Raw genomic sequence first — 22,379 nt, 5'->3', positions numbered from 1 at the left:
GCTGTATATATTACAGTAAGGATTGTTATGCTGTTTTCTCTTCTTCCCTATTCATAATCTTGATAGTGTTGTTAGTAAGATTTATAAAGGGGCTCTTGCAGTAGTTTGTTTTCCTTGTGTCTTTTCATGAAATTAAAAAAAAAATGCTAAAATAGTTCAAGGAACAGAAGAGGTCAAAACAAGGATAAAGGCAGCAGCATTATAAACAAGCTCTAAAGATGAAGCAATAAAACATGATTTGCCCTCAACACACTCTGACAAGCAGAGAAAGCAGCAATGTCATATACAACATGTGCCTAATAAAAATCTTCAATGAGGCCAGGGTTTTGAAGAGAGGAGAAAGTAACTTTTTAGCATATGATTTTAAAAAAAGAGGAGTGCTCTGTTTCATGTTAAATTCAAAGCAATTCTATACATGTGCGCACGCACACACAACTGTATCTAACCATCACTGTTTAGAAGTCCTCATATTGGAAGGCAGTTGCTGAGGATAGTAACCAAGGTCAAAACTCTTCTTTGTATTAAACACTTAAGAATATTTCCCCCCAAAGTCTCTTCCCCTTTCCTCCTGTTCAGTATTTCAAAATCTGGAGTTAAGTAAGTTTGCACTAGATATACATGCTGAAATGCACAAACCCCGAAGCTCTCTGCTTTTCTGCTTCCTTGTTGCACAATACCTCTTCCACTAGCCTGCCTTGTCTCAACAAAACTTACTTCTCTAGCACACTTTGTATGAAATAAGGGGGTGGAATCTTAAGAACAGCCTGGAGGATACAGTATCAAAGCCTTTATTTAGAATGTGCAGTCGCAGCAATTCAGTTGTTAGTCAGAGTAAGACACAACTCAGAAACCAAACAAACCAAGGGAAAAATAGCAAAAATCTGCAAAACCTGTACTTGATCTGCTGTGCTGAACTCCTATTAAGTCCCTGCATACAGAATCTTCAGGGTCACACCCAAGTTTCTTAAAATTGCTTTTATTTTTATACTGTGTACTGGAGAGTTTGGAATTCCATAATCCCTACATGAGCACAGTATTGCAGTAGCACCTGGGAGCTCCAGTTGAGATCAGGACCCCATTGTGATAGGTGCTGTACAAACACAGAGACAACCCCAGACCTCAAGATTTTACGATCTAAATAGACAAGACACCAAGGGTGAGAGAAAGGAAATTGTTAAAAACAAAAAAATAGTACGTGATTTGCCTAAGGTAACACTGAAAGTATGGGTCAGAGCTAGCTCCCGAAGCCAGCTCTCAAGTCTTCACAATCCTTTTTCTCTGTAGGATCATTCACAAAATATATGGTAAAAATGAATCCAGCCTCCATAAAGCCTAAGCAACCAGGATTTGTTTAAGGCACTAAACAGATGGAGTGGGGGTGGAATTCATTATTCCAATACCATCAGCCCCTACATACTCACTATTTCAGGCCATAAACTGGTCTAGTTGCCATTGGGGTATCTCCTACCTCTTCTCAGGTCTATTTCTAAACCCATTGCTATGTATCAGCCTGTTTGGGACTGGCGTGGGGTCCCGTGTGTGTGCCTGGACATCCTAACCTCATTCTTGGCTTACCATACCCACAATATGCAATTACTAGTTCTCCTCAGTATGCGTTTTAGTCCATGTCTAATTTAAAAATAAGAAACATTCAGACAGTTTGGGCTGCACTTAGTCAGTTCCATCCCACATACCCTTGCAATCTTTCCTGCTTTGTTTTACTCTATGTTTAAGCAATTAAAAAAAAAATTGGTGAAGTCGAGGTCACATGTTGACATACATCAAAATGAACTGTGCATGTATCCAAAGCAAGTGTACATGTTTCACATGCTCTAAAGAGCCATTCATTTGAAAGACTGGAGCTGATAGGAAAGATAAAAAGTCTCATTGATTGAAGATCACTGACACATGGGCCAAACCACCACTACAGCAAATAAACCTATGGGACAGGGCTAGGAGAAAGGAAAACTTTGTTCACTTCCCTTCACCGAGTTCATCCCACGGATTGTTCCATCTCATCATCAGGTCCCCACTACTCTATCCTATCTTTCACAGCAGAGCCTGTAATTGTGTGTGTTCACTTAACAAGACTGAAGGTGATAGAGCTCTCTTGTATTCTATCAACAGTACAGGAGTAAAATGCATACAAGGTCTGCACCCTAAGCAAGTTACTCCAATCCTTCCATTCAGAGGGAAGAGGATCGAGTTTTCCCAAATATGGTCAAAGCATATATTTTTGCTGGACTTAACAATAAAAGGTATGTAATAATTTCTGGTTGTGAGCGGAACAAGGTTCTTCTGCCTGCTTTCTAATATAGGATGATGTGACTCTAAGGCATAGGTACCCAAGAATAGCAGACCCAAGGGGAAGCGTATAGGTTAATGTAATACCTTATTTTATTGTATGATTATCTTTAGATCAGAGAAAAAGAGAACAAGACAAGTGCTGCTGATAAGAATTTCTTTTTTATGTTATTCCAATAAAAAATACATTCATACAGAAATATAACAATCTTGCAAAAAACAATTTCAAATAAAATCTTGTAAAACAAAACATTTTTACAAAAATCTTACAAAGAGATTCTTTAGATAACAGGGTGCTTCAAAAACAAAAAAAGAAATTTCACTAATAGAAACGTTTTTTGTCTTAAATTTCAAGCAATATTTTTTTTTATTTTTATTTATTCAGCTTGATTGAGGCTCAGTTATCACCTGAACAGAATGTACTTGCTTATTTGGAAAAACTACAGGCATTTGACATATGGCACAAAGCCCCACCCCATCCAAACAAGTCTGATGGTATTTCACAATTGAGACAAGCCAGTGCAAGTGTTGTTTTTTGTTTGTTTTTTTTAAACTTTTATTTACCTTCTTGTTTATCAGAATTATTATGGCTAAGCATAGAGCACTGCAAACAAGGATTATTTTTTTTAAAAAACAGAAGAGTAAATCCATTTTCTGGGATTTTTGTTGTTTTGTTTTTGCCAAAAAAAAAAAAAAGTGCATTTTCAGGCATTTTAATACAAAAATGAAATGAGAATTTAGGCCTGTGTGTTCCTTAGAACCAGATAATTTGCATATACTTTTCTTTTTTAAACCACTTAGCTACACACTCATTTCCTGGAAGTTCTGCCAAAATAGTAGCGTAGTAAGCAAGATGCCCCCCCCCCCCCCCCCCCCCCCCCCCCCCCAAATTACATGGTTAACTGCATCAGTGTGATGGTGAGCTTGTTTTTAAAAAAAGGTTTACTACTTTGGGACAAACTATTTCTAATCTGGGAGAAAAGAGCCTTATGTCTTCATTTTAGCAGAACTATTTAAAAATTAAAATTCAACCCCTGCAGTAACTAGCTCCCTTTCAGATCCTCCAATAAACTGGAAGGCCAAAAATCTGAGTTTATGTCATCTGAACCCAGCTAGCATTCTTTTAGTGTGCGAATATTCAGTCCGTGCCATTTTAATGGCCACAGATATGCTATTCCAGATAAGCCAATAACTACATAAGCCAGTCAGCAGTCTGAGGAGGACTCAATGCCAACAAAGCCTTCCATAAACTGTTATGCTAAAGGTAAAGCCTCTAAAAACGCTAGATTTTAATAGCTGTATCTTTCATTTCTTTGCCTCCTTTACAGCCCGGGGGGCGGGGGAATCTTCACAGGCTGTTGTATTTTCTAGCTACACGTTCCAATTTTTTTTCCTTTAAAAATATTTATATATTATCTATATATACACACATACACAGACTGTACACACAAATATACACACACAAGAATTTTTCTGTCCACTTTAAAAAAGTATTATAGTTTCTTTCTGTATTACCAACAGATAGCTAGATATATAGATGTGAAACTTGTGCCTTTTAAGCAAATACATCTTTTAATACTTCTGTATCTTTAATATGCATGAAACTGTTACATATTAAGTACAGCTGGGGTGTGTATATACACAATTGTTGTGCAAGGTCAATATAAAAAAAGTCTCAAGGTGGCAGAACTGGTCAGGTATTCAATTGCTGTATGCATTATACTGTAACACAGTCAAATTGTCTAATTAAACAAATACTGTACTGACATGAAGGACTTTTCTCTATATTTGTCTTTGTGAAGGAGGACCCTGGAAGTAGCCTTTTTCCCGCCCCCTCCCACCGCCCTCATTATACGTTTGATACAGTACAATGCCAGGTGAAAAAGGAGCCTTAATAAAGCATGCATCACCCATACCCCTGTATAAGACCCCCTGCAAGAGAAGGTCACTTGCATAAGGCACCATTATTAAGGTCAACAGTGCATTAAACAGCTAGAAAACCAGAAATTAGTCCTCAAGGCATAAATAAGAGAAAAATTAGCTGCATGAGAAAAATCAGTTTCTAACCTATAGTGGTTTTATCCACCCAACCGAAAAAATTATTCAGGTTCCATACATTATGTAACATTAGACCAATTGTATTTTAGCTGCTCTTAACTGGAATCAAAACTGCAGTCCTGATTAAAGAATGGAAAAGCATATAGTTCCCCAGAACCATGCAATAACCTCTGTATTATAATGAAAAGTTATAGTTGTGTTATATTTGTAAATACACAGCTTATACAATGGATTACAAATGAGCTCTGTAGCAAGTAAAACAAGCTACTTGACACATTGCACGTTTAATAGCTGCATCAGACACCTAAAGCTCCTCTCATACAGGAAAGGGGGGGGGGCTCCCCCATCTCCACTCTGGCGTCCTGACTTTTTTTTTGTGTGTGTGTGTCTTTTCCTTCTCCTCTCCATTTTTCCCCTCTAAAAGGTGCAGACACCCCTCCCCCCACCCCTTGGCAATGATTGGTGGTCGTCCCCTCTCGCAGGATATCCCTCACATACAAACCATTCAGACTACTTTTTTTCTCTTACAGTTATAAACCAACCACAAGAAAAAAAGGGGCCTCGGCATACAGTCATCAATAGATCCTCAGTAACAAACAGTCACCCAATCATTAACATTCTCAGTGCACATGCTCACGGCAAAGGCTTAGGAGCCACTCAGAAGGTTAGGTACCAGTGTATGAGTCCAGGAAACCCCAAACATCACGCACCACGGTTGCCATGCCGTTTCTTACGTGACTTATTAGCCCTCAAAAGACCTTCAAGAAAGAGAGGTCCTGGAGGCAACTGGGTAGGGTGCAAAATGGCATGCTTTGGCTGGAACACGCATCCCTCCTTTCAAGGCTGTTCAGCCTTGAAGCCGCTTAGCCCACAGGATTCACCTCTTGACCCATTCAGAGGTGTCGCTTCATGTGAAGGGCCAGGTGGTCAGACCTGGAAAAACACCTGCAAAGGAAGGAAAGTTGGGTTTCACATTACTCCATTTTCATTAATGTGCATTACTCAAGCTACATTCCAGGTCATTAATGCAACAGGATGTTTTTAGTTGTGAAAATGTAATAGTCCCTCAAAAGAGAATAGAATTAGTTTTCACTGAAGCATTTTGTTCATCAGTTTCTTTATGAATGAATCTTCTATAACAAAAAATATCACCTAGACCTGCTTCTCACCAAGCATTATAAATAACTTTGTTTAAAAAAAGTTCAATTTAATTCACATACCTGTCACAGTGACTACATTTAAAAGGCTTGGCACCAGTGTGCTTTCTGAAGTGTCTGGTTAATTCATCACTTCTTGCAAAACGCCACTCACACCCTTCCCATGAACATCTGTAAGGCTTTTCTCCTATAAATAAAGCATATTAGGAGATTAACCATGACTTCACTCAAACAATGAATATTGTCTCATTAATTTTATATATAAAAACAAGGATACCCATTTTCAATCAGAACAGTTCAGTGTTTTTGAGAATGTAGGTGACAGAAGCTTGAAGAATCATTAAGATTCTTACTTAGCTGTAACATCACCATGTTTAAAACAAAAGGCACCCTAATTGAAAGATGTTAATAAATACCTATCGAATAGGAACCAAAGAAAGCTAGTTAAGGGCCAGAAACTATCATCCTTGTTCATCTAGAGTAGTACCTTACTCCACGAGTAGTCCCCTTAACTTCATGTCAAGATGATCCAGGATGGCAGAATCTGGCCCAGAAATGTTTTGAATCACGGATATAATTAGCAAAAAGAAAAGGAGTACTTGTGGCACCTTAGAGACTAACCAATTTATTTGAGCATAAGCTTTCGTGAGCTACAACTCACTTCATCGGATGCATTCATTGCATTGCCACTAAATGCATCTGATGAAGTGAGCTGTAGCTCACGAAAGCTTATGCTCAAATAAATTGGTTAGTCTCTAAGGTGCCACAAGTACTCCTTTTCTTTTTGCGAATACAGACTAACATGGCTGCTACTCTGAAACCTGATATAATTAGGTTACTGTACTGCTTCAAAGTCCACTGTCTCACAGATTATCTGCACAAAATGGAACCTTTTCATGCTGACCCAGATATACTAGATGAAGAGCAAGGAAAAAAAAAAAAAAATCACAATTACCAGTTTGAATGCTGCTGATTTCAGTTAACATTTGAGGGAAATACTACCAGCAGTTCAGAGAAATAGTCCCAGTCACGAAACAACCACGGCAACAGTTCTGCCACAGTTATGTAGCTGTCAGTTATTTACAGTCTGTTCAGGAGCAAGATTTCAGTGGAAATTGTTCTTTCCTCTTTTTTGAAAGTGCCTTGTTTCATTTCACTTCCACACCAGAATGTGAGCATATGAGTCAGCTAAATGACTTCCACAAATGGAAAAAAAATTAGGAATGCTGAGCTGGAGGATCAGAGTACGGTCCTTCTGCATTCCTCCCTTCTCCCTCACCTCATGAAAAACATTTGCCATTTCTGGAGAATAATCCTTGACTGGCACACTAAGGACGCAAAACATTGCTCCTTTCCTTAAGCAGTGACTGGTGAGCCAACCAGTTGCTCCACATCTCTAACTCCAGACATCAAGGGCTGTAGAATATTAATGCTTAAAAAACAACGACAACAAAAAAAACTGTGCCAGCTACTACCACCATAAAAAAAAAAAATGCCTATCCACTTTACTCTCTTTCATGACAATCTCATATATTGATTTTTTAAAATCTACGTTTCAGAGTAATAAAATGCTATAGTGTTGGTTTTTTTTAAAGTGAAACCATGAAATAAGTGATACATACTGCTAAATCCAATCTGGTTTTATGTCAGAAGGACTGGTACATTGTGTGGTCTTCTAAGATTTTTGCTTAAACTACTGCACGTAAAAGTATTTTTTAATATTATGCAACCAGTGCACATTTGCAGTTATACTTAACAGCCACAGGCCTTGCCTGTATTAACTTAATAGACCTTGGTGAAGAAGAGTCCAGTAACACTTCTTCCTATGAAAGCATCTACCCCCACTTCCAGTTATATTATGTGAAATCCCTACTTTTGTGAGAAAGTCTCAAATTTACTTTTGTTTTAAAAATTGTCAGCAAAGTAGATCTGTTGTCTAATTTACTTAAGGAGTTTTTCAAAGATTAAATAATTGTGCAACTTCTTCAGCACTATCTAATAAGCAAATGGAAACCATTCATCTGTGACAGAAGACCAGTCTACATCCAATGAAGTGAGCTGTAGCTCAGGAAAGCTTATGCTCAAATAAATTGGTTAGTCTCTAAGGTGCCACAAGTACTCCTTTTCTTTTTGCAGACTACACCCAAGTATCTTTGTACTCAAGAGGCTTCAACTCAGCTTATGAAAAGAATGAGGAAGTGAGGTCTTTCATTCTGGTAAACCTCTGGTATAACTGAATCATCTTCCCAACCTTGGGCTTTCACCCAGTGATTATGTAATGTTATGACAACACTGCCATCGGGGTATTCCCTACAGTAGTCTCCAACTCCTAATAGACACAAGGTTACTAACCTGTATGAGTGCGCTGATGTGCTTTCAGATGTGAACTTTTGGTGTAAACTTTCCTGCAACCATTGAAGTGACACCTGTGGACACGCCTCCGGCCATCCGGTGAAGCGTCGCCATTGACTGGGGTACCTTTTTCTGCAGTCTTTCCAATGGTACCGGTACGAATTTTACCTGGTGAATGCAATTCACCGGGCACACAATTCCATAGCTGAGAGGAAGTTTCCTTGCTCAACTCAGGAGAAGAAGGGGGAGTAGAAGTGACAGATGAACTCAAGTTTCCTGAATTGGCTAAAACATCACTTATAGGATCAGAGGTAAACTTAGTAGTAGGTGAAAGTTCCTCAGAGCTGTCTGAAGACTCACTGCTTACATCAGAATTCAAACTGTTGGTCTCTAAGTTCTGGCTACTAGGACTGTCCTCTTTTGGAATACATGTACTCTTCAGTTCAGATTCCTCCTTTTTCTCACGTGCCAGAATAATTTTGGTCCAGAGATCCTCTTGGCTATCAAATTTAATTTCAGATGCAGATACATAGCAGGGTTCACTTTGAAGATATCGTTCCAGCTCTAAACAGGTCTACAAAAAAAGAAAAAGAAAAAGAAAAAGATTTTACAAAATGGTTTTTAAAAAGGAGAGTTGAGCTTTAAATTTCAAACAGTATGCAACAAAGTGGGGTATTTGAAATTGATAGGTGCCTTACAAATTAGAGGAGATTCCAGCCATAACCAGGTGATTGTTGCAGTAAAAGTAACTGAAGTTTTCAAGAACTGGGCAAGAGTGCAAACACTAAGGAAAAGGTGTAAGTCAGTCAACATTTTCCAAATAGTGTTCTAATGAGTCAGTAAAATCCGATGAAGTGAGCTGTAGCTCACAAAAGCTTATGCTCAAATAAATTGGTTAGTCTCTAAGGTGCCACAAGTAATCCCCATCACAAAATTCATATTTTAAGAAGGCTAGTATTGAAATCAATATAAAATGTAGCACATTTTAATCAGGCTTCTTTACACTTTCCAATGGGCTTTTATTCATTTTTTCAAGTCATTTTGTATCACTCTCACACAAACACAAGGCTAAAGTGACCAAACTTACCACTCTAATATCCTGGGACCAAGCACAGCTACAACGCTGCATACAACTGTATGCTCTGACATGCAGTTAAAAACCCAAGTGCTGTGTCACAAAACAAAGCCACATTCTAGTATGGCTGCAAGTAGCAGACAATCCGTATTCAGGGGACATCAATGGAACTGCAGATAACCACCCATTTCCTGTGTGTGAGAACTCGACCTACTAGACTTTCAAAGAATGTCAATTCCAAGTGCACACCACATAACTTTAGCTGCTTCCTATTAGTGGTCCGAATAACATAAGGAACTTCAATAACAGAAGGAGGGGGAAAAGTTCCAGAATAGTAATGTGCTATTGTAAAGGAGAAAGGGAAATTACTCTAAAGTCCTGCTGGGAGTCCCACAATGAACAAGAACTTTATCTACTGGCCAAGAGTGCAACTGTATGAGTCATCTCTATTTCTTTCACGTAATGCCAAAAGAGACTTCCTTTTAAAATTCTGACCATCAGCCAAGAAAGTACTCTGTTCAAATATACATGCAATAGGACATGTAATTAGCCCACCAAAAAAAAAAAAAGGGGGGGGGGAAGAGAATCTTCCAAGTGATTTAAACTGCAGCCATCAGCATTCGCTCTTTACAATTTCAAACTTTCTAGCTGTTCTGAGGGGAAGACAGTGGTAGGAAATTTTGTGCCCAAGGGTTTTTGTTTTCCACTATAAGTTAGTTGTTCGTGTGGAAGTACTACATAGTGGATTTACCCTTACTGACAGTTCCTGCTTACTAAGTTTCTGTTCAAAACTGCACTTATTTGATGAAGATTATCCCTCCCAAAACAATCTTGCAAGCACAGAAATCCAAAATGCTACATTATTACCCCTCCAACTCTCCACCTAAGGACGTTTCTGTTATGGTATGGAGGTCCCTCACCAACACCACTCAGCTGAACTGGGTCGCATGTCATGATCAAGCTGATAGCGTGGTCAAAAATGGAAGGAAAGAGGAAGAAAAAGCCACACACAATCAATATTTATGTCTTTGCCTATCACTAGACAACAGTTTTGCAGCGCACATTTTAAAAAGGCATTAAGACACAGCATAACAAAGTATTGATCCTCCAAGGAAACACGAAAGAGCATTTATTAAATTCTTGTTAAACTAATATTTTTCTGACTAATTTAAATTTCTCATTATGTAGATTAGTAATGGGCACCAAAATGAAGCTCTCTATGAATTTAAATGCCTCTGAAGGCTACTGGGAACCAGTTCTGGCTCTTTGCCAAAATCCCAAATGCTTGAAGGAAACTACTGAGATCAATTTCAATCACGTACTATTGAAGCTGCCTCTTTTGGGGGAGTGGGGGTGGCGGACAGGACAGGAATTGCATACAATTAGTAGGCATGTGACGGTTGTAACACTCTGGATTTCAACCTTCCTGAAGCGTTTCTTGTCTCTCATACAAACAAGCAGTATTTGATCTGGTAATTTTATTTGTTAAAAGCAAACATCACCGCAGGGAGGATAGTAAACAACCCCCTCCCCTCCAATAAAAAGCAAGACAATGCAAAAAATGTCAAAGGCAATCTCATTTCAGGCAATCCAATTACTGGGACGGGGGGACATGTCCATTAAAGGCAAGAAGCCCCAGTTCTTCCTCCTCCCAAACTAAGACTCGAGGCAATTAGCAAAACAGGATCGCTGTCATATGACTGACAACTCACTGGTTGTGCAAAAATTAAAATAAAAAAATATTTTTTTTTGCTAGTCAACAACCAGGGCAGCAGGTAAACCGGGATTGAGAGCTTCGCGAATCCTTTACGTTAGCAACGTCTTCAAAAACTAGTTGTCCCGTCCCCCCTACCAAAACAAACCAAACCCCCAAAACACACCATACACCATGGGGCGAAAAACAACTCTTGGCAAATAAGGGGGAGGGGAGTTCAGATGACAAGATCCAGCTGCAGAGTTTGGACCTGATACAGGCATAAAACTTTCGTGAGGGACTGCACTAGATCACGAGAAAGCAAAGCTCAGAAGTTTGGATTTCACTCTGGTCGTTGCTGTTTTTGATGAGCCAAAACAACAACAACAAAAAACCAACCAACCCAGAAAACGCATTCAAACACATCGGCCTCTCTTTTCTCAACTGACAGTCCCTTTCATAATGGGGAATGCATTAAAAAAGAGAAACTCAGTTGTATTGGGAAATACATTTATTTAAAAAACCCTCAAAATTAAAAAAAAATTATCAAAACACCTGCTTCAAAACTTTTGTTAATATCTCCATTACATTCTCCCCAAATGCCCGGATGACACTTTGGCATTTTGATCCGCTCATCCTTTAATGTGGCTTAACAAACAAACAAACAACAACACCACCATCCTCGTTTACCTGTTGCCAATATTCCTCCAGAGATGGTAAAGCTGAGAAGTAACCAGTGTCGTGCACAATCTGGAGTTCCTGGAATATGCTGCACATTGGGAGAACATCCATGTCTAAATTGCAACAACAAAGTCAATTCTGGTTACAAAAACACAGATGCCTCCTCTATGGGTAGAGGAGATGTGTGTGTGGGGGGGGGGGAGGGTGTCTCAATATATAGTCTGCTTCCAAACCCCCCCTTTACTCCAGAGAAGAAAAAAAATACAAAAACAAATATTAATTCCTTTTAGAGCTTGGGAACGGGAAAAAAAAGCAAAGGTTCATGCAAAATGTAATTGCACAGCAATTAACAAAGTCTCCAAATCCTGCCGCTGCTCTCCTCTCCAGTGGTTCGCAGAGGACACTCGCTCAGGAGCCTGCACAATATTTGCAAACACTGAGCTGACTGCAAATGTAACCCCCTGCAAAACTTCCCTGTTCTAAGCTCTCCTTGGCCACAGTCACAGCTACAGCCTCCGCCTCCTCGCTCCTCTTTCCCCCTCCCTCTCCTCTCCTCCCTCCCCTCCCCTCGTGATCCTATTACGCCGGCTCGGAGCACTGCCCAATCTCTTCCAACAACTCGTTACACGGCGTTACAATGATGTCAGATCAGCCCAATCGCCTTGCAGGAGGCATCTCGGCCCCTCCTGGCGTGACCAAGCCTCTCCGTGACGGCTCATGCTATTGGCGCGATTCGAAATTCGCTCAGTCCTGATTGGTGGGCTAAGCGGCAGGCTATTTTTAGCAGGGTATATAAAGCAGAAGGCGCTGGGCTGGGGAGAGAATATGAAGCTGGAGTGTTTTGTTGGTGCTGCTCGGGTGGGGGCGGGGAGGAAAGGCTCGTGCCGCGGACGGGTGCTAGGGGCGCTGCTGAGCTGCGCAGGGAGAGCCGCCTGTGGGAAGCTGCAGCCAGCAGTGCCCGTGCGATGGCCGCCTGCGTGTGGACCGAGCCCCGAGTGTCAGGCTCGCTCCCCGGCTAGCGTGCATGGGGGCGGGGGAGGGGGGAGCGCAGCGCAGCGCCACCACGTGTGAGACCCCGACGGGGGGTCCCTAGGCTGTATGGACGCGGCAAAACAGCCCCTGGGCAGCGGTGCGGCTGCTCCGCCTGTCCCAGCCTGGGGGCTGGCTCTCTAGCGCCCCCCGCGGGCGGCCGTGCCTGGTGGGGTGCAGCCCCCTGGGCAGCAGCATCCCGCCCCTGGCGTTACGGTTCCGCTAGCGGAGCCCGGTTGGGTTATTTTCCCTTCACAGGGGGGCTTCCTAGGCATCACCTGATGGGTTCTTACCTGCCTGCTGTGCCTATTGCAAGCCCCGGTGCGGCTCCCCCCCTTTGCCTGGCCTAGTGTGGGGAGGGCTTGCAGCCCCTAAAGCCCCTGCTGCGGGAGCTGCTCTGGGGTGGCCTTGTGGGGTGGGTAGTCCCAGGTATAAAGGCTTAAATGGGTTGGGGCAGATCACCTGAAAGCCCTAGTGCTGCGCCACGGGCTAGGAAATGCTAAGGCAGGGCCCTAAAACCATGAGGTTTTAAAATAAACCTTAGGCTCCTTTTATTTGCCTCCGGTTTCCGAGCCTTTAGGCTGCACCTGGGTCATGTATTCAAGCTTTTCTCTTGAAGACTTGACCCGTTACAAAGAAAAAGTGAAATGAAACATGAGAGCCTCAGGAAATCACTTGACACCAGCAGCTGGGGCTTGAAGAAATGTCTCAGCTGTCATCAGCACTGGCAGTGCTCTGGAAGATTCCCCCCCCACCCCCAACCCTGGTGCCATGCTGCTGTAATTGCATTGGTGCTCCTTTGGTCAGGGTTGCCAGCCTTCCAGGATTGTCCTGGAGTTTCCAGGAATTAAAGACTAAGCTAATTACAGAGTATGTTGTGCGATGAAACCTCCAGGAATGCGTTCAACCAAAATTGGCGACCCTACCTTCAGAATATAACTTCTGGAGCTGCTGGCAGGCCTTTCTGCAGAAAGGGCCCGTTGTCCGTGGAACATGCTTCCATCTTGCTCTGCCTCAGCCTGGATATGTTAGCTTTCTGCACAGGGTGCTAAATCCATCTCTTTTCTGTAATATTTGGGGGCGGGGATGATAGTTATTGGCATGGGACACCTTTGTTTTTAGGCCCAGATTTTATTATGATTGGGGGTGCAGTGGCAGTTATTTTAAATGACTTGATGTGTGTTTTTAAAAATGTGGATGTTAAACTTTAAAAGGATGTCCAAAGCTTGTGATGAGCACTTCCAGTGTCTTTTTTCCTAAAATTAAATGGCTTATTTCCACTGACGTTCCTATCATGATAGATTGGAGATTATATCATTTTTGTCAAAACAAATATTTCCCCACCAACTTTGCATGAACTGGTGGCCAGGCTAGTTACCTGTAGATGTGCACTTAAGTTTCTGAGGTTTCTTTCTCCTTCTTCTGGTGATCAAGTGATCTTCGGGTACAAAAGAGCCACAATTCAAAAAACCTCCCAGCAATTAGGCCCTTTATAAACCAGCAATCTGGTGATCCCAGAAAAATAAAAAATTGCCAAATGGTGATCTTGAAATAATCAGAATGTTTTTTTTCTTGAGGAAAACAAAGAATATTTAGAGTGAACTAAGGTATTATTATGTGTTCAGGGAAATTAAGTGAATACAAAAGAATCCTATCATCATCTAAGTGAAGGCTGCTATGCTTGTGGACCGTTAAGCTCTGATTCTCCTGTGTGCTTCAGATGAATACATAGCCAGTGTGCCATATTGGATCAGACCTGGACCAGATCATGTAGTACTGTCTCTGATTGTGACGGGTACTAGATATGGCCAGATGCTTCAGAAGAAAGAGCAAGAAACCTTGCATTAAATGGATGTTGGATAATCTGTCCCTTAAATAAGATTAGTTTAATGCCTGAAGCATGAGGTTTAGTATCTCTTCCAAAATTTATTAGCATTAGCTATTATAACTCTAGATATTCTTGTTTTCCATTTGAATGTCCAATCTCTCTTTGCACCATGATAAATTTCTGGTTGCTGAATGTCACAGAGACCTGTGCCCCCATGAAACCTCATTGAACTCAATGGAATTTGGTGTAGAGGACTGCTCATGGCAGAATTGGAGCCTTATTTTATTTAGCTGTTTTTATACAAACTGAGCCCCACAGCCAAGGGGAACAGTGGTAAATTGATAGGTGCTTTAAAAAAAGTGGGCAAAAAAATCTATTATTAAAAATATTTGTAGCTGACAAGTAAAGGTTTCATGTGCTTGCACTTCATCTGCAAACCTGTGGTTGGTGCAAGCTGTATTATGTTCACTGCCATGAAGTGAAAGGAAAAAAAAATGGCACAGCACAGACATAACTGTGTTGCTGTAAAAATTGTCTTAAATTACAATTTAATAAAATGTTGGCTTTTATTGTGCCATTATAAAAATTAGATGCCTGCAAAAAATTGGCATGTTTGTCATTAAATATTTTGGTTTCAGGTTGCAACTTTATTAACAGAGTTTAATCATAAATAGCAGAGGGAGACACAGCGTAAACACAATGGATAGAAAGAGTGGGTGAAATCATGGCTCCATTGATAACAGTAGGAGTCAGAATTTTACTCAGTACATTTTTAAATGAGAATTGTAGTGAGCTGGTGAGTCAGTGAGGTGGAGCGATATACTAAGACTGTTCCAAATACCAGAAGCTGTAGAGGAGAAAGTTCTTGTGCCAACAGTGGCTAGATTTGGTGGAGTAAGAGAATGGAAGCAAGTGTTGGGATAGCAGGGACGGGAGCTGAGAGGCAAGGTCTATGATAATCGGTGAGGAAGTCCAGGGAAGAGACTAAAAATGATGGCAGTTTTGAAATCATGCCATATTCTCGACATGAATGCAGAGCTAATGGAGGTGTTTGAGGGTGGAACGATGGAAGAATCTTAAGTAGCTTAATTTTATTACAACTTGGTGCAAAACACTTTCTTCATGCTTACAATTGCCATGAAAAAGGCTCAGATGTGAGTTTTGTTTTTTAAATCACAAGGACATAATAAAAATGTAGAGTCCAAAACGTGAACCTATCTTAAAAAACAAACTTGAAAGAAAAAAAACATTCTCACTAAAAAAATTGATCAGGACCGCATCATTGTTTTTAGCTGGGGCAAAGATCTAACAGCGAGCTCAACATTCCTAAGTATATCCTCGAACTCACAGACTTAGGCAAGTGCATAACTTTCCAGGCTGTGACTACTGCAGTATGGAAAGTCCATGTTTGAGTATTTGCATATAGTTCTGGACAGGAGTGTTCTTGTGGTGCAAAAGTGCACATCACAGTGCTCCACTACTGTCTGCGCCATTCCTAAGAGTAATCAAGACTATTAAAAGGTATAGAATTATTTCAAATTTCAGTTCCTTGCTCAAAATGACATACAATAGCTGTGAAGTAGGTATGTCTGTGGATAAAGTTTTGAATCAGAACAAAATCCATAGGTCTGCCAACACTGACGGTTCACCTTAGAGGGACTTTTAAGCACGTGCAGAAAAACGCTCTGTGCGTTTGATTCAGTTTTTGTCCCATGACTTAATATGCCTTCACCTTTATTTTAAAATTAAATTTTGTTGGTGGTATTGCTCCATCAAACACATCAAATATAGGAATGATAAAGTTTTGTACCTGGAAAACTTTTCTTCATTGGGAGTGTGCATTATTTTCTGTGATCTTGTACTGCAGTTAGCAAATCAGTTTCTCCAGGTGGTTGTGCATGACACAGGAAGAGCACCCGGTTCTGTCCTCGGTATGTTCATACGTTTGTAGAGAACATATTTACTCGCTTTGTACACTATGTAATTCTAGGGGTGATGATACTTCTGAAAATACTTAATTTCTGCCGATTTCTTCTAACCTGTTTGTATCCAGTTGTATGTTAATACATTGTAGTTTGATCAGGATAAATGTATGGATATTGCACTGGGAATACGTAAAAAGGGTGGTTGGTTGCAAAGCTATGACTTACTTATATGACCTACTGCAGGGGTGGTAATTCCCTAAACTGACAACCAGCATGCAATGTGATTCTACCACAGATAGCATGAATGCTCTATTAGAATACATAAATAGTGTCCACATATCTATTCAGGGGACACCATCATAGGGCCTAATCACATCAGCCACACTAGCAGAGGCTTGTTCACTTGCCCATCCACCAATGTGATATATGCCTTCATGTGCCAGCAATGCCCCTCTGCCATGTACATTGGCCAAACTGGACAGTCTCTAGGTAAAAGAATAAATGGACACAAATCAGATGTCAAGAATTATAACATTAAAAAACCAGTCGGAGAACACTTCAATCTCTTTGATCACTCAATTACAGACCTAAAAGTGGCAATTCTTCAACAAAACGCTTCAAAAACAGACTCCAACGAGAGACTGCTGAATTGGAATTAATTTGCAAACTGGATACAATTAACTTAGGCTTGAATAGAGACTGGGAGTGGATGGGTCATTACACAAAGTAAAACTATTTCCCCATGTTCCCCCCCCACCCCTTCCTCAGATGTTCTTGTCAACTGCTGGAAATGGCGCACCTTGATTATCACTTCAAAAGGTCCCGCCCCCCCCGTTCTCTTGCTGGGAATAGCTCACCTTACCTGATCACTCTCCTTACAGTGTGTATGGTAACACCCATTGTTTCATGTTCTCTGTGTATATAAATCTCCCCACTGTATTTTCCACTAAATGCATTCGATGAAGTGAGCTGTAGTTCACGAAAGCTTATGCTCAAATAAATTTGTTAGTCTCTAAGGTGCCACAAGTCCTCCTTTTCTTTTTACAAATAGAAGTCTTACATGTAGCCCAGAGATGGAGTTATTCTTGCTATGTCACATCAGGGAGCTCAGATTTAGAGAATTGCTTGCCATTTTAGGCCTTAGACAAATGCCAAAGACAGTGTTTAATTGCAGAGATTGCAAATAATAGTAACAAAAAGAGAATAAGGAAAACGTTTGGTGAATCCGACCTGACTTTGGGAAGCATACAGAAAAGATGACTAAGTATGTGACATGACAAGCTATAAATACCTCTAAGGATTAACCAAAGGGAAAGAAAGTATTTTCCTTAGCTATTATAAGTAGAACAGGAAGTAGTAACCTAAAACTAAGGAAAAATAGACTTTTTTTTTTAAAAGTATGGTCCAAATTCATAGATTTTTAAGGCCAGATGGGACCATTAGATCTTTTAGTCTGACCATGTATAACATGAGCCAGAGAATTTCACCCTGTTACCCTGTATTGAGCCCAAAAATGTGATTTTGCAAATTCTGCTCTCATTTGCACCTTTAATTAGAAAGATTCTTATTTTGCTGCATTTGGATATGCACAAGTAACCAAAGAGAAGGCAACACTTTTGGGAGCCAGTCCAGGTGGCCTTGAGACTAACTAGCTTCCCCGTTATATCACTAAAACTGAAAATACTTAGGGACAGAGGTCCTGATCCTCTGCAAAGTTCAATGGGACAACTCACGCATAAAGCTATGCTAGTGAGTTTGAACCCCAAACCCAGGTTAGGAACTATGATCCTGGTCATGTACATTAAATTTTGAAACACATTTAAATCCATTTGGACAATATAGTCTTGTAGGTGTTAGACTCCTTATTGGATTAAAAAAAGAAATAAATACTCATCAGTCTGAAAAATTGAGATCTGTCAACATAGAGTTTCCATGGCCCACTTCTCAGATCTTAGTGTATGCAGATAAGGGTCAGCATTATTGGGCAGCACAAAGAGCAATCTACAACTCGTATTAACTAGCTTATCTTCTGCCAAACTCATGTGACAGAACTGAGCACCCAATCTAACCTTGTCTGGTAGAAATGAGAAATCTGTAACGATAGGTATGTCTTCACGGCACAGCCGACTTGGGGGACTGGCACCCGATTAGCGTAGCCAGCAGTGTCAGATTAGCCACTGGGCCCATAGGGCCTGTACCCAGTGGCAGAAGCTGGGAGCTCCGGCTGCCAGGCGGGTGGAGCGGGGGAAGCCCCCATGTCCCAACCCCGCTCCGCAGCAGCAGCACTGGGGCAGAGGAACCCCCTCCCCCCCCCTTCACCAGCAGCCCCTGATTCCGTCCCCAGCAGAAGCTGCGGGACGGCAGGGGAAGCCCTCGTACCAGACTCTGCTCTCCAGCAGAAGCGCTGGGCAAGGAGGGAAAAGTCCCAGCACCCCAACCCTGGTTCCCTGCAAAAGCCCCAGCATCCAGCCCACTGCTGCAGTCCTGCAACTGGAGGAGCTCTCATTCCCCGCTGTGGCCCCAGGGCCATGGTGCGGGGACAGAACTGTCTCTGGTCTTGGGACTGCAGGCGCAGGCGGAGGGGCGGGGGGTGAGAGGAGAAAGGAACAAAAGGGGTTGTGGGGCTGCAGTGGGGGGGGGGGGGTGGATCCTGGGTAGAACAGGGATGGGCCTCGGGGAAGGGGCAGAAAGGAGTGGGGCTGTGGCCCAGGGCCCCTGGAAACCTTAATCCACCTCTGCTAGCCAGGATGCAAGTGTTCCCATAACAAAGTCATACCCACATTATTGTGTCCTCTTCACTGTTGCCTGTGTATGTCTAGGGGCCTATCCCAAGGTTCCTGGTGCTGAGATTCTTTAGGATTCTTTCTCTGTCAATTGTGTGAGAATTTGTCAGTCCTTTGGAGGGAATTGTTGGAAGGTCATGAGAGGACTACCACCACTTGAGTGAGTTTTGCATACATCCTTCCTGCAAAGTGGGCACGTTCCAGCCAGAGTGAAAGCAGCACCTGAGCTCTAGCCGAGTAATCTAGCCGGGGTTTAAAGCATTCAAACATGGTTGGGGTAATCCATTATTTTTTGTCAGGGTCAAATTTCTTGGTCAAGGTCCAGACTCCAGAGAAAATAATAAAAAAATAATAACAATAATGATAATAGTACATAAAAAGATTTTGCAGTCCATTCAAAAGCATCCGGCAGTCTGAATTTGGCCTGTGGTCCACCTATTGACTACCCATGGATGGTAGGAAGATTTGGGCTGAAGCATGGGTAAGAGCCAGGGTTAACTGTGCAGTGAAGAGGTACCCAAAATAACTTTTTCTTTTCAGTTTGGGTGGTTTTCTATGAATAGCCAGAACAGAGGGAAAAAATTGCTGAATTTTACTTTGAAAGTGATGTATAAAGGAAAAGGCAAAAAAGGGATGTGCCTTTTTTAGTACATTATGGTGGATAAAGATGACCTGAACAGTCAAGTTATTTATTTACTTTGTTTTTTTCTGCATTTTTTATTTGAAATCTCAGGAATGTCAAATCTCACATCTGACTTCTTTTTCTGTAAGTCTCTTTTGGATGACTGAGAAATGTGGTTTAGGAGCTTAATTGAAGGATTTAGGGTGTTGATTACTTAACAATGAGAGAATTTTACCTCTGCATTGAATGAAATAGATGTTAACAAAAACAAACCTGTTGTGTCTTTTTCCCTTTACACAACAAGATTAATATAAAGAAATCACATGGGTGTGGTTAGGTATCAAGTAACCCTAAATAAATACCAATAGCCCTAAATAAATATAAACACGTAAAGCCTAACTACATATACACGGCTACTCTGGTGGATTTCTGGCAGCTTCTAAAACACGGAACAGTGAGCTTCAGTAGTTGGCTTACAAACTATTTTAAAGATTTAAACAATATGAATAAAAATAATATCTTCTTTAAATTTATCAGCTTCTGCTTCCTTGGTATCTGTGATGTCATAATCCTACTAGTTCTCCAGTTGTCCCTAGATTCTTCCAGTGTTGAGAAGACCTACATTTCTAATGTGAAAATAGTTTTCAGTGGCAATGGGTCAGGGGAGACTTTCAGATTTTTGGATACAGCAATGAGTTTTAAAAAGAAAAGGAAAGAAAGCAAACTTTCTTTGCAGGTCCCCATTAGAGGAGACATTAGCCTCAAGATAAGCGAGCATTTCCTGAAAAAATATAGAATGGATACAGCTGGAACCTTCCTGATGCCAAGACACTGATGCTTCAATAATAGAGTCCTCTCAGACTGCTTTCAGGAGTGTTTGGAACCACTGCAAAATGAGGGTTAAAAAGTTTGGCCTGATAGACAGAGAGAACTAGGAGACCTTGGATTGCACTGGCTCCTCACACATACGGAGTACTTATTGAACTTTAGTGCAGCTGCTTTTTCCCTTATGCCTTCGCAAGCTACAGATCCATTATTAATGCCCCTCGTTAATACACCACTAAACTGGGAATGGAAATACAGGAAAATTCTGCAAGCAGTGAGTGGGGGAACCAGAAGTCAGATTGATTGTTTTGCTAAGCAACGTGAAATCGGAAGGCTACTGAGAGCTGAGGACACCTGGACTGTCTCATTAGTTGCTCGAAGGGAGGCTCTGTGAAAGCCCATCAAGTTAGACCAGACCCTTGATCACCAGAGGAAGAATGTAAAGAAATATGTCATGCCAGTGACGCCAATTACACAATGGAATTATTTGCTTGGGGTGATTGTGAAATTGCCATCACTGGAAAGTAGTCAAGGCAAGACTAGACAGGGAAGCAATGAAGACTGTGTGGACATCTCTGACTAGAGTCACATATTTATACACAGGGGATGAACTACATGACCCAAGAGATATTTTGCAACTCTAATATCTATGACTATGACCCCTCAAAATGAGGATTGTAATTTTTTTCATGCGTAAATTCCTTGTGACGCAATACACCTTTTCATAACAGGTTGAAAACCTGCTGCTGCAGCAATAGAGATCCTCCATATTCACAAGGTATGAGATGGCCTTCCTTGTCCACACAACTTTGCTTGCGGCTTTTTTGCATCACAGCACAGCACAAAGCATTCTGGCTGTGTCTCTCCTCATTATGCAAAGTGTATGGCAGCTCTGTTTTTTCCCCTCTCAACAAAAGCTGCAAACTTAAATAGAAATTCTAATATAGATGTAAAATTAAACATGTCCTTTTAGTTACATTCCCTTCTTTGGGCTATAAGGGACAAACACAATTGACGTTAAAGAACAGATGCTTCTGATCTCATTTGCACTGGTGTAAATGCAGAGCAACTCCGTTGGCTTCAAAAGCTCAAGAGGGAAAAAAGACATAGGGAGTGACTTGGTGGAATTATTCTGGATTTACAGGTAAAATGCCCACTGCATGGTTACTGTGAGTAAAGTATTATTATTTGTGTTATGGTAGCACCTAGATTCCACAATTGAGATTAAGGTCCCAATTAATGTTGTGATACAACATGGCCAGAAGGCAGCAGGAGAGTGAAATAGGAGAGATGTGTAAGTCCCGGGATGAGGAGAAGCCTTATTCCCTGTAGAGGGAAGAAAGGTTTCTATAGATTAATTAAAAGCACCTGAAGCCAATTAGAGCACCTGAAGCAAGTCACCTGATAAAACCCCCCTGCTTCAATCAGCCAGGGGAAGGAGTTGAAGTACAGGAGAGTTTGGAGAAGTGCCATGGCTGGCTAGAAGACCAAGACCCTAGATAAAGAGACACCCAGCTTATGCAGAGAGAAAGGGCAGGAAGCCCCACAAGCTGAAGAGCAGGAGAGGGAAGTAGCCCAGGGGAAAGAAGCAACTAGTTCAAGTGGTTTACCACTATCCCTAGGGCCCCTGGGCTGGGACCCGGAGTAGAGGGCGGGCCTGGGTCCCTCCCTCTCCACTACCCTTCTCTGGGTTACTAGTGGGACAGTAGATACCCTAGTTCAGGGGCAGGAAACTGCATCCTGAAGCCCCTCCCACCCACCCCCAAGAAGAGGAAGTGTGGGACCCATCATAATTGTACTGGCAATTTGCCACAAAGTATTAAATTATTGCTATTATGATGCACTTCCAATCTTCATAAATACATGAGAAAGATGGATGCTTCCCTATATATATATATATAGTATCTGGTGGTATTATTTATTTCTATTACAGTAGCACTTAGAGTCCTCAACTGACCTTGAGGTCCCATTGTGCTAGACACTGTACTGACACGAATTAAGAGACAGTTCTTTCCCCAAAGAGCTTACATTCTGCAGAAGGGGGTGG

At 41.4% G+C, this 22,379-nt stretch overlaps 1 protein-coding gene across 2 annotated transcripts; it reads right to left on the bottom strand.

The window, feature by feature from the left end:
- Nucleotides 1-2,447: 2,447 nt before the first annotated feature.
- Nucleotides 2,448-11,928, bottom strand: KLF6 (Kruppel like factor 6). Of its 2 annotated transcripts, none has more exons than XM_007054125.4 (4): nt 11,330-11,928; nt 7,872-8,445; nt 5,583-5,706; nt 2,448-5,307 (listed from the first exon to the last, which is right to left on the bottom strand). In XM_007054125.4, exons 1-4 carry the CDS (start codon nt 11,429-11,431, stop codon nt 5,256-5,258), a joined length of 852 nt encoding a protein of 283 aa, XP_007054187.1. In that variant the 5' UTR covers nt 11,432-11,928; the 3' UTR covers nt 2,448-5,255. The 2 variants fall into 2 exon arrangements, with proteins under 2 accessions (XP_007054187.1, XP_043397430.1); XM_043541495.1 differs by lacking the exon at nt 11,330-11,928 and adding an exon at nt 8,959-9,362.
- Between the last annotated feature and the right edge of the window lie 10,451 nt (nt 11,929-22,379).

This window comes from Chelonia mydas, chromosome 2 (genome assembly GCF_015237465.2).
Source record: "Chelonia mydas isolate rCheMyd1 chromosome 2, rCheMyd1.pri.v2, whole genome shotgun sequence".
NCBI lineage: Eukaryota > Metazoa > Chordata > Testudines > Cheloniidae > Chelonia > Chelonia mydas.
The sequence above is the reverse complement of the archived record's forward strand: the minus strand, read 5'-3'. Positions and strand labels throughout refer to the sequence as shown.